At 38.3% G+C, this 11,305-nt stretch overlaps 2 protein-coding genes across 2 annotated transcripts; both read left to right on the top strand.

Annotated features, from left to right (window-relative positions):
- The first annotated feature begins 1,107 nt into the window (after positions 1-1,107).
- On the top strand, positions 1,108-2,225 carry LOC120140781. The gene is made up of 3 exons (XM_039155765.1): positions 1,108-1,342; positions 1,448-1,509; positions 1,692-2,225. Exons 1-3 carry the CDS (start codon positions 1,108-1,110, stop codon positions 2,223-2,225), a joined length of 831 nt encoding a protein of 276 aa, XP_039011696.1.
- A 403-nt stretch (positions 2,226-2,628) lies between these two features.
- On the top strand, positions 2,629-11,101 carry LOC120142942. Its single transcript, XM_039157392.1, has 15 exons — positions 2,629-5,378; positions 5,461-5,589; positions 5,699-5,890; positions 5,982-6,034; positions 6,169-6,445; positions 6,590-6,695; positions 6,778-6,978; positions 7,773-7,886; positions 8,643-8,800; positions 8,899-9,114; positions 9,212-9,487; positions 9,578-9,725; positions 9,810-9,943; positions 10,112-10,198; positions 10,281-11,101. Exons 1-15 carry the CDS (start codon positions 2,793-2,795, stop codon positions 10,365-10,367), a joined length of 4,764 nt encoding a protein of 1,587 aa, XP_039013323.1. The 5' UTR covers positions 2,629-2,792; the 3' UTR covers positions 10,368-11,101.
- The last annotated feature ends 204 nt before the right edge of the window (positions 11,102-11,305 follow it).

Below are 11,305 nucleotides of genomic sequence, written 5' to 3'. Positions count from 1 at the left end.
TTTTCTTCCTGCAATGTCTGATTCAGAGGTATAGTACCAGTAAACCCCACAGGTTTAGAAGCTAATATTCCTGGTTCATTAGGTTGAAAAGTATACTTTTCATGCTCACTGAACCTTAATCAAACATGGCTGTTTACCTCCATTTTTGTCCTGTTTCTCAGCTGCTTTTGCTTGATTCTTCACTGACTGAGGTGAATCTTTCTCCTCAGCTGCTTGATTGACTAGCTGTAGGATCCTTTGCAAATACCCTCTATTCTCCGTCATTCCATCCTCCAACGCTTGAATCCTCCCTTCCAGCTCTTCTTTCTGCCCCGCCCACCAAGAAGGTAAAGTCTCCTCCTTAACCTCCACTGCTGATTGTTCTGGTACTTCAGTGATTCCAGTTTTTTTCATTTTTCTTGTCTTTCCCAGCGTGAAAAATTGATTTTGGATCACTAAAACTCAGCTCTGATTACCAATTGTTGTGGTTAGGGTAAGATTGTAGAAGAATTTTTTAGGGATTTTAGGAAATAGAAGAAAACAATAGATACAGAAAACGTGTAATCTCCTTTCTTAGATCCCCTTGAAAGATTTGGTACAATTTATATATGGACAATACCATACAGCTGTCAGTACAGCCAAAATAACTAACTAATTGCTGACTCATTCCTTCCAACCTTCTACTGTAGCATTTGGATCAAGTAAGACTCCTAGCCCGAAGGATCTACCCATGACTGATAAGTACTGTTGGATCAAATGTCACTGGCCCAACTATTAAATCATCATCACGTGGGTCTTTATTTCCCATTCCAGACCTGTCCATATTCCTTGCTTCATTCATCCCCTTCTCTGGTAAATGTTCAAACCCTAAATCCCTTCAATCCCTAATTTCTCCTGAATTTCCCACAATCTCGGCTGCTCCTTTCTCAATTCTTTTCCTCTATTTTCCCCCAAATCATCACCTATCAACCCTAACTCTCCTTCCATCGTGACACATTGATTTATTCTATAGGGTCGGGCACAGATACAAATTTTTGGTTTGATCCGTAGATAGATGACATATGACCACTGGTTGAGCACGTGAATACTGAGTATATATCATCGATACAACATATGTCGGTGACCTCGATGGCTGCTTCTAATGGAGACTGGAGATGGCAAGAGTTTGATTATCTTCTACCCCTGGATGTTATCCTTCGAATTACAGTAATTAAAACTCCAGAAAACAGACTGTCGTGTGACACAATTGGATGGCGATGTAACATAAATAGAACATTTTCAGTTAAACCCGCTTACAAGCTGAATGTAGGAAGTGAGTCGGAGATTCGCAATCCTCTGTGGAATGCTAATCAACGGTTCAGAGGTATTCCTCGGGTTAAAGTCTTTGTTTGGCTGGTTTGTTGTCGGAAGTTAATGACCAATGAGAAGTGATGTAAGAGTCATTTCACGTTGGAAACTACTTGCAAAGCCTGTGACACTGCAAATAAAGATGTTGGGCACGTTCTCAAATGGTGTCCTCTAGCGTTGCAGGTATAGAATGACTGGTGCTTCATTCGAAACTTGATGAATTCTTAACAATGAATCTACATGAGTGGATCGCTGCTAATATCGCTGAACCGATGAGGTTTGCAAAAAATGCTGCTGATTGAGATCTGGTTTTCGGGTATACCCTTTGGAATATTTGGCTCATACGCAATGCTATCACTTTCCAGAACCAGCCTGCCAACAACGATAGGATTATTACATGTAGCAGGCGCTTGGTGGAGCTATCAGTCAAGGCAAATAGTGAGGAAAATGTGGTGCATAGTCGGGTTATCGCTTCTGTTGATATGAATATACGATGGAATCCCCCAACATTGTATTGGATTAAGATAAATATGGATGGAGCTCGATGCTCAGCTACGGGTCATGCGTCTTGCGCTGGCGTTGCTCGGAACGACAATGGTGATTGGTGCTTTGGTTTCAACAAATTCATAGGAATTTGTTCGATTTTGGATGTTGAACTTTGGGCTGCTTATTATGGTCTCCGTTTGGCCTGGGCAGCGGGGTATCATCACATTATTCTCGAGCTTGATAGTATGAGTGCGATTCGAGTGATAAAATATGATCAACGAAATAAGCATTCACTTCGGTGGCACTTGGAGGAACTTTGGAATCGAGATTGGACTATTCAAATTGAACATAATCGGAGGGAAGGGAACAAAATAGTCGATGCTTTAGCCAAAAAAAAAGACCGTTTCAGATAATTTTGATCTTGTTTATCATGTTGATCCTCCTGTTTGAATTATCTTGCTACCTCATGAAGATAAACTTGATTTTAATTCGTGTTAATATTAAAAAGGGTACGTTTTTCCTCCACTTAGGTATAAAGAAGTTTTTAACGAGACTCTTCTAATATTTCTTAATGTTGACAATTTATGATCATATTGTTTAAAAAAAATAGGTTTTTTTTGACATTATAGAAATTTAAAATCACAAAATTGATTTAATAGGTCACATTTTCCTTTCTATTGGTTTGAGAATTAAAAAAAAATGAAACACAAATGTATACGTAGTCCATCTAACTTATAGATCCAAATTAATTTTCTCACAAATCAAAAGCCTCAGCCTTTTTATTATTTTTTTATTTATTGTTTCTTCCTTACACGCACCAAAGCAACAAGAAACAGCACAATACGAAGCTCTTTTGTTTTTTCTCCCTAGACCTTCATCAGACTTTGATCGCCGCTTCGATTCCCACCGATCCTTATTCTCTGATTAAATTACTGAGAGAAAGAGATTTATGCATGTTAATTTGATTGGGATTAAAGTAGATGGGGTACAGGAAGAAAAACATTGCTCCACGATTAAAACAGGCGGCACAGCTGAGTGGCAATACGAAGATCGAGGTATTGGCGCTTCCGGTTGAATCCGATGACGGTTCGTCTTCTTCGTCTCCGTTGTCGTACGTGGCGGTTAAGGGGGAGTGCGAGCGAGCCTTAACTGCACTCCGACGTGGCAACCATACCAAAGCCCTCCGGTTGATGAAAGATTCGTGCGTTCGTTACGAGAAATCGGTTCACGCGGCACTAATCCAACGCGTTCAGAGCACGGTTTGCGTGAAAGTGGCCTCCATCATCGATGACCATCACGCCAAGCAGCGGCATTTGAAGAACGCGATCGATTCGGCTAAAAAGGCTGCGGAATTATCTCCGAACTCGATTGAATTTGCTCATTTTTATGCTAATTTACTGTACGAATCGGCCAACGATGCAAAAGAGTATGAAGAAGTGATTCGCGAATGCGAACGCGCATTGGCCATTGAGAATCCGGTGGATCCTGCCAAAGAAAGCTTACAAGAAGAGAGTCAACAGAAAATACCAACCGCGGAGGCAAGAATTTTGCACGTACAAAGCGAGCTTAGGGCGTTGATACAGAAATCTAATATTGCTTCCCTTTCTACTTGGATGAAGAATTTAGGGAGCGGAGATGGGAAGTTTAGTCTCATTCCTGTTAGGAAAGTAAAGGAGGATCCCATGGAGGTTAGGTTAGTACAAGCGAGAAGACCAAATGAGATTAGGAAAGCTGCAAAGACGCCAGAAGAAAGAAGGAAAGAGATAGAGGTTAGAGTTGCTGCTGCTAGGTTGTTGCAGCAGCAGAAATCTGACGCAGCCCCTTCTTCTCCACTTTTGCAGAGAGAGGGAGAGAGGATTGGATTGGAATTGGCTTCTGGAGGTGGACAAAGAGGAGGAGCAGATAGGAGGAGAAAGTGTGGCTCTACATCTGAAAGGAGAGATTGGGTTCAATCATTTTGGAATTCAATGAGTGTTGACTCGAAGAAAGATTTGTTTAGGATTAGGGTTAGTGATCTCAAAGCATATTTTGGTCTGTCGAAAGATGGATTGGCTAGTGAGGTCTTATCGGAGGCTTTGGCATTTGCCGTGGCTAATAAGACTTGGAAGTTCTGGGTTTGTTGTAGGTGTAGTCAGAAGTTTGTGGATTCAGAGTTTCATATGCAGCATGTTGTTCAGGAACATATGGGGAACCTAATCCCTAAAATGCAGAATGTTTTGCCACAGAGTGTTGATAATGATTGGATAGAGATGCTCCTTAACTGTTCTTGGTATCCCCTGGATATTTCTGCTGCAGTTAAAATGATAGGTAACCGGTCTAAATTTGGTGATTTTGAGTTTTCTGGCGATTTTTATTCAGAGAGAAACCATGGTGAGGAGATTGATGGTTGCCTCAAAGATGTGAATGGCTCTCCTCTTGAGAAGGAAAAGTTTAGGGATTCCTACAATTGTGGAAGTGCTGAGGGCAATGATTGTGACAAAATTCATGGCATTGAATGCAAAGAATGTGATGGAAATCAGGGTTCAATAGCTTGTCACCTTGTGTATGGTGGGCCAATAGTGGATGATGCTGAGCGTGCAAAGTTGCTTGAAAGAATCCGTGCTACATTTGAACTGCTTATTAGACACAACTACCTTGCTGCTGACCATCTTAACAAGGTGATACAATTCACTATGGATGAGTTGCAGAGTATGGTACCTGATTCTCAGCTTCTGAATTATGGTGTAGATCAAAGTCCCATGTGCATTCGTTTTTTGGGAGCTACACAACTTAGAAAAATCCTCAAATTATTGCAGGATATATCTTATTCTTGTGGTATTGCTAGATATTCCGAGACGAATGCTCCTATGGATGATGTGAATGGTGCCACTAAGGTTCTTGAAGTTAAAGAGAAGATTAGTCTCAGTGCAGATGCTTCATGTCTCCTCCTGGATGATCATTTATTGCCTGATGCAGCAATAGAAGATGCTAGTCAGGGAAATGCTAATGTTAGCAATGGAAACAGAGTTATACAAGATGCCAATGCTCTACTGTCCTGGATTTTTGTTAGCCCTTCACGTGGGGAGCAATTAGCATTGTGGACACGCATGAAAGAAGAGAAAACACAGCAAGGACTTGAAATTCTCCAGATGCTGGAGAAGGAGTTTTATCACCTGCAGAGTCTTTGTGAAAGAAAATGTGAGCATATAAGCTACAGGGAAGCAGTGCAGGCTGTGGAGGATCTCTGTCTTGAAGAAGGTAAGAAGAGGGAGAGTTCCAGTGAATTTGTTCATCGAAGCTATGAGCCTGTCCTTAGGAAGCGAAAAGAAGAACTTGAGAATGAAAGTGATGTTATGTTCCTCAGCGCTAGATTTGAGTTGGATATTATATCTAATGTTTTAAAAGAAGTAGAAGAACTGAATGTCAATCAATTTAGCTATGTGGATACTTATGATGGTGTGACGTCTCAGTTATGTGACTTGGAATCTGGCGAAGATGATGACTGGGGATCTAAGGATTATCTCCATCAAGTGGACACCTGCATAGAGGTTGGCCTTAAGAGACGAAAGGAACAATTATCAGTAGAGGTCTTTTACTTTACGTGAAACTTCTAAATAAATAATTGATTCTTAACTTGCCATTCTTAACTGGATTAATTTTGTAATGCAGCTTAGCAAATTGGATGCAAGAATTATGCGAAATGTTATTGGGATGCAGCAGTTGGAAGTCAAACTTGAACCTGTGTCTGCACATGATTATCGATCAATATTATTGCCTTTAGTGAAATCATACTTGAGGGTATGTCATAAACTAGTTGGTTTTTTGCGGTGTTATATTTATCCTTGACAAAATGTATATATCTTGATCTTGCTACTTATTTTTTTCTATTAATTATTTTTAAATTTAGGTACACTTGGAGGATCTGGCCGAGAAAGATGCCACTGAGAAGTCTGATGCTGCAAGAGAAGCTTTTTTAGCAGAGCTTGCACGTGACTCTAAGAAGGGTATTCGTGGGGGAAATGATAATTCCAGAAATTCACATGACAAAAACAAGGATAAGAAAAAGAACAAAGAGTTCCGAAAATCCAAGGATTCAAAGGTATGCTTTACATTTTTCCCTAATAATTCAGCTGTTAGTTACCTAAGGTAATATTCTATTGTGAAGGTCTAATGCTTTCTTACTGTTTCAGGCTTCTGGTGGAAATGAGCTGCATATACTTAATACCGAGACTGCAGAGCAAGTGTATATTTTCCTCCTGCTCTGAATTTGCAGTCTTATTTATGATTTCGAAGTTTTCTGGCTTCACATAACTGTCATTGATTGTTTTTTATGTAGACTATTGTTAATATGTATTTTCATTCGTGTTTTTTTTGTAGTTTGGCAGTTGTTTCTGATGGAGATCGTCTAGGTTCTGAAGTTTCTCTGAATAGTAATGCCTTGAAACAACAAGAAGAGGATTTGAGACGAAAAATCAAGCTTGAAGCAGAGGAAAGAAAACTTGAGGAGACTTTGGAGTATCAAAGACGGATTGAGAATGAGGCTAAACAGAAGCAACTTGCCGAGCAAAATAAAAAAACTAATCAAGCAAATTCAAAGAATGCTGCACATAGTTTGCATGGTGCTTACTTGGAAACTTGTGATCTAGATATTAAGGTAAGCACTATTCTTTTAACATGATGAGATGGGAGTTGGTCCATGCTGTTACGAGTTATTTTGAGATGTTCTTTATGCTTTTCTTTTTAAAGGAACTATAATAAGATATTTGGAAAATCATATGATTATAAACTTTCGTTTCAGGAACATTCGGCACCAAGGGACAGGGTTGCAAACAATTGGGATAGTATACCGATGAGCAATGCGAATGGTTCAGCTGTGCCAGTAACTGATAATAAATTTAGTCAAGGTTAGTAATATAGCAGGGTTTGTGAGTGGGGCTAATCATCATTATTGAACTTGGTAGATCTCATCTTTTTCATATTATGTAGGACTACCTAATGGTGCAGTCTTAGAGGATGGTTCTAGTGAACAATGGACAGGAAGAAAGGTTAGACGACATAAGAGTGCCAACAGATTTCTTGATGGAAAATCTCAGGTAGTGTCATATGAGAAGGAAAGCATTCAAGTTGGAAGTTCTCATGTCCATGTAGAAGAGCAAGTTAGATATCTCGATGTTCCCACCAACAGTGGTAAAGTTAACTTTGTGCTTGTAGTATCTTACTTTGTGCTTTGCTGTGCTAGAATGCTTTTACATTTTATGTGCTATAATTTTATATTAGAGTTGGCAAATGGTTCTATGGTAATTGAAAGAGGGTTCCTATTTAAACTGTCGTAGAAGTAGGTTGTGCTTCCTTTCTCACTTCATTTATGGTGACAGGGAAAAAAAGGAGAGAATTAATTTACCTCCTATATGACTTCTATATTGGTTTCTTAAAAGTAGAAGCAGAACTGGATTTTCATGATAATGTCTTGATGTTGAACTGCTCTGTCTGCTCATTTTATCTAGCATATTTATGTGTTTACTGGAGCCTTATCTTTCAGTAATATGATACTTGATTCTTGTCTAATACTCTAATTTATGCTCATGAAAAATTTCACATCCAAGAAATTGCCATGGCATGTCAAATTATTATTGAAAAGTAAACGGGACATCATTTAATTGCTTTCTTTATTGTTGCAGTAATGTCGTGTTACCTGCCACAATGTCATATCGAAGCAAAAGATATTTTGATACTGCATACATGTGGTTTAACCGATATAGCTTGAGCTGGAACCTTTTTAATTTATTGGATATCGTTATCAGGTTTACATGAATGTGCTCATGTTGTCTGATTTATTCTTCATCTGGTATTGGTTTTATTTCTGAGTTTCTCTTTTGATGTCAGATTGCATGAGTGTACTATGTACTTATTATAGTAAGTTGTTTTCAGATTTCTTATCATATTATAGAAACTAAGTTGACATGGGTACTTTGTGAAACCAGTTGCTCCTATCTCTGGAGAAAGTGATAAAAAGACTTTAAGACCACTGCAAGCTAAGGAAGATGATGAAGAAAGGTTCCAAGCTGATCTTAAGAAGGCAGTTCGCCAAAGCCTTGGTAATGTTCTTACTGCATATAGTTATACATGCTTCTTATTGGCTATGCTACTCTTTCAAGCATTATGTTTGGCATTGGGTGTCTTGATACAAACCAATTGTACCTTTTGAAAATAAATGAACTATTGTAGTGTATGTCGGATGATTTTTCGTGAGCAACCATCTTCTGAGTAGCATCTTATGAAAATACTTTTAAATGATTTCACCTATGAATTTTTTTAGTGGAAAAAAAGATTTTGGTTTCATCTATTTAAGGAATATTTTGCAACATTATGTACTGCTCTTCTGACTATCCTGTCAAAAGTTCTTTTGCTGCATATTTGTTACAAGGGCGTCTATCTGATTGTCTAATGGACAAAAATTTTGGATGATGAACTCTGTCTAGATATGCATCAATATTTAACTAGGTGGTTCTGATTCAACTATTGTGTTGTATATCAGTGTTTTTGGTAGTCTATTGCATAGTTGCATGTATATTTTCACATTGATGCTTCAATACGTGTTGCAACAAGTTTATATATATGAATTGGACTCGTATAGGTTTTGATTAAAGTTGCAGCTTTGTCATTGCATATTAATTTCTGCAGTTTTTATATTAAGTTCTATAGTATTCTTCTTTAGGATTTATTGCAGCTTGCTGGGAAACCTGCAAATTATTTATGTATGTACTTGGTGTTAAGTTTGTTGTTTTCTGTTGCATTGAAATAGCTTGTCTACTTCAGCAGCGTTTTAACCTGGTATTTATCTTATTTTTCAGATACTTACCAAGCACAAAGAGCACCTTTGCAAGTGAACAACCATGGTGTTTCACCAAATGACGTCACCAATGAAGGTTTGAATGAAATTGATGTCTTTGGTACTGGCCTCCAGAATGAAGTTGGTGAATACAATTGCTTTCTGAATGTTATAATACAGGTTGGTTTTTTAATGATGGTCTCTTTTGGCCTACAGTTGAACTCAGCTATATATGTAATCTTGTCTTGCTAACTAGCTTGCTCTTGGTATAACCTCAGTCGTTGTGGCACTTGAGACAGTTCTGTGATGAATTCTTGCGGAGATCGACATCAGAACATGTTCATGTGGGAGATCCATGTGTTGTTTGTGCACTATATGAGATTTTCATTGCTCTGAATACTGCATCTAGTGATGCACGGAAAGAACCAGTTTCCCCTACATCACTGAGAATAGCTCTTTGCAACTTGTATCCAGATAGTAACTTTTTCCAAGAGGTAGGTTCAGTTCAATTTGGCTTTTTGAAAGAGGATACTCTTGAAACTGACAAGGAAAAAGGGAAATGAGTTTTGACATAAGTAGTGACAATTACAGGCTCAGATGAATGATGCTTCCGAAGTATTGGCTGTAATATTTGATTGCCTTCATCGGTCTTTTACTTCTGGTTCAAGTGTTTGTGATACTGATTCTGTGGACAGCAACTGTGCGGGCTCTTGGGATTGTGCAAGCAATGCTTGTATAGTTCATTCCCTCTTTGGAATGGATGTCTTTGAACGCATGAACTGCTACAATTGTGGTCTGGAATCCAGACGTTTGAAATACACTACTTTCTTTCATAATATAAATGCCAGTGCACTGCGAACAATGAAGGTATCATCCTTTTCAAATTATCATAGTTGAATAATTCCTGTTGAACAATTTTAGTTGGTTCTTCCTAACAAGCTTTGGTTTGTCATTCAGGCTATGTGTGCTGAAAGTTCCTTTGATGAGCTTTTAAATTTTGTGGAGATGAACCATCAGTTAGCTTGTGATCCAGAGGCTGGTGGCTGTGGGAAGCTCAACTATATTCACCACATTCTTTCAAATTCACCACATGTTTTCGCAACAGGTTGTTCTTGGAGTTTTAAATGGATTTATACTTAGTCATGTGGTTTATATATTTATAAAATCATTGTCATTTTTGATCTTGCAGTTCTTGGTTGGCAGAATACCTGTGAAAGTGCTGATAACATAGCTGCAACGCTGGCTGCCTTGAGCACTGAAATAGATATTGCGGTCCTTTATCGTGGTCTAGATCCGAAAAATAAGCATAATCTAGTCTCAGTGGTACTTATGTTCATTCTCTCTCTCTCTTCCCCTCTCTTTCTATTTCTATTTGAGTTTTACGCTTTTACTTTCAATACATGATCTAATATGCAGAAAGGCGTGATATTTGAACTTTGTTTCTAAGGTTTGATTTTGTTCCACTTTTCATATTTCTTCTGAAACTCTCAGGTTTGCTATTATGGTCAACACTATCACTGTTTTGCCTATAGTCATGATCATGAAAGGTGGATTATGTATGATGACAAAATTGTCAAGGTAAGTTTGTGTTCTTGCATGGAGTATGCCATCCAGTGTATTCTGTTGTTTCCGGTGTTACAATTTGATTTTTGATGTCCAGGTAATCGGTAACTGGGCCGATGTTGTTACTATGTGTGAGCAGGGGCACTTGCAACCACAGGTTTTATTCTTTGAAGCTGTACATTAAAAAGTTTTGGATGAATCTTGTCACATGATTTGATACACCAAATAGCATTGAACTTCTTATCATGGGTTTGGAATCTGATTGCTGTTGGTGGTAAGATGTTGTCTATAGTGGCATTGGAGCTTCCTCCCATGCAGTTTATACCGTGTAAACATGCAAAATCGGTTCCAAAGTTTGTGAAGTTTTGGTATGTTACAAAATGCAGAATTGTGATATAAACAAAGAGTTTCAGGATAAAAGTTGTTAGTGATGGAACAAATAGATTTTCTTGAAAAGGAAATCAGACAAACGGAAGATCACGAAGCTAGTTCTGATTTTCTTTTTTATACTTGTGCCTCCAGATACATTTTCTTTCTCAAGAAGGGTCTTGGCTTTGATACAGTTATATGAGATGAATGGCATTTTGATGGAGCAAATTAGTATGTACTGTGTACAAAGATGAATGCCCAGTTTTTAGGAGGATTTATGAGTTGTTATTGAGGGGGAAGTGGTAAGTTATTAGATTAAAAAAGAAGAAGAGCGGTAGAGTTAGATGGGTTCCATACAAAGATTACACCCCCCAACAGTTGAAAGATGGGTTTTGTATAGATCAACCTCAGTCCTCAATGCTCCTAGGATCTTTCATTCAACTATTGATGGATGATATGGTCAAATTTTATTGTCATCCCGATGTTAATGCTGACGGGGTTACATTACATTACATGGTGAATTTTTATTAATTTCTGTCGTCATTAGGAGCTAACATCTCTCTCTCTCTCAAATCCGAGTATTTTCCGTGCAGTAGTCTTTTTGCACTTGTGTTGATGCAGATTACAAGTACTTGATATATAAATCTGCAGTAACGGAAACTAGCATAGGCTGGTTCAGTTCTAGTCCTTGTGACAACGATGGTAATCCTGTACTTCCGTGTTTTCATGTGTCATAATCTTGTTTAAATTAGA

The sequence above is a fragment of the Hibiscus syriacus genome, unplaced genomic scaffold, assembly GCF_006381635.1.
Source record: "Hibiscus syriacus cultivar Baekdansim isolate YM2019G1 unplaced genomic scaffold, ASM638163v2 tig00002237_pilon, whole genome shotgun sequence".
Taxonomy (NCBI): domain Eukaryota; kingdom Viridiplantae; phylum Streptophyta; class Magnoliopsida; order Malvales; family Malvaceae; genus Hibiscus; species Hibiscus syriacus.
This window is presented reverse-complemented; position numbering and strand designations above follow the sequence as displayed.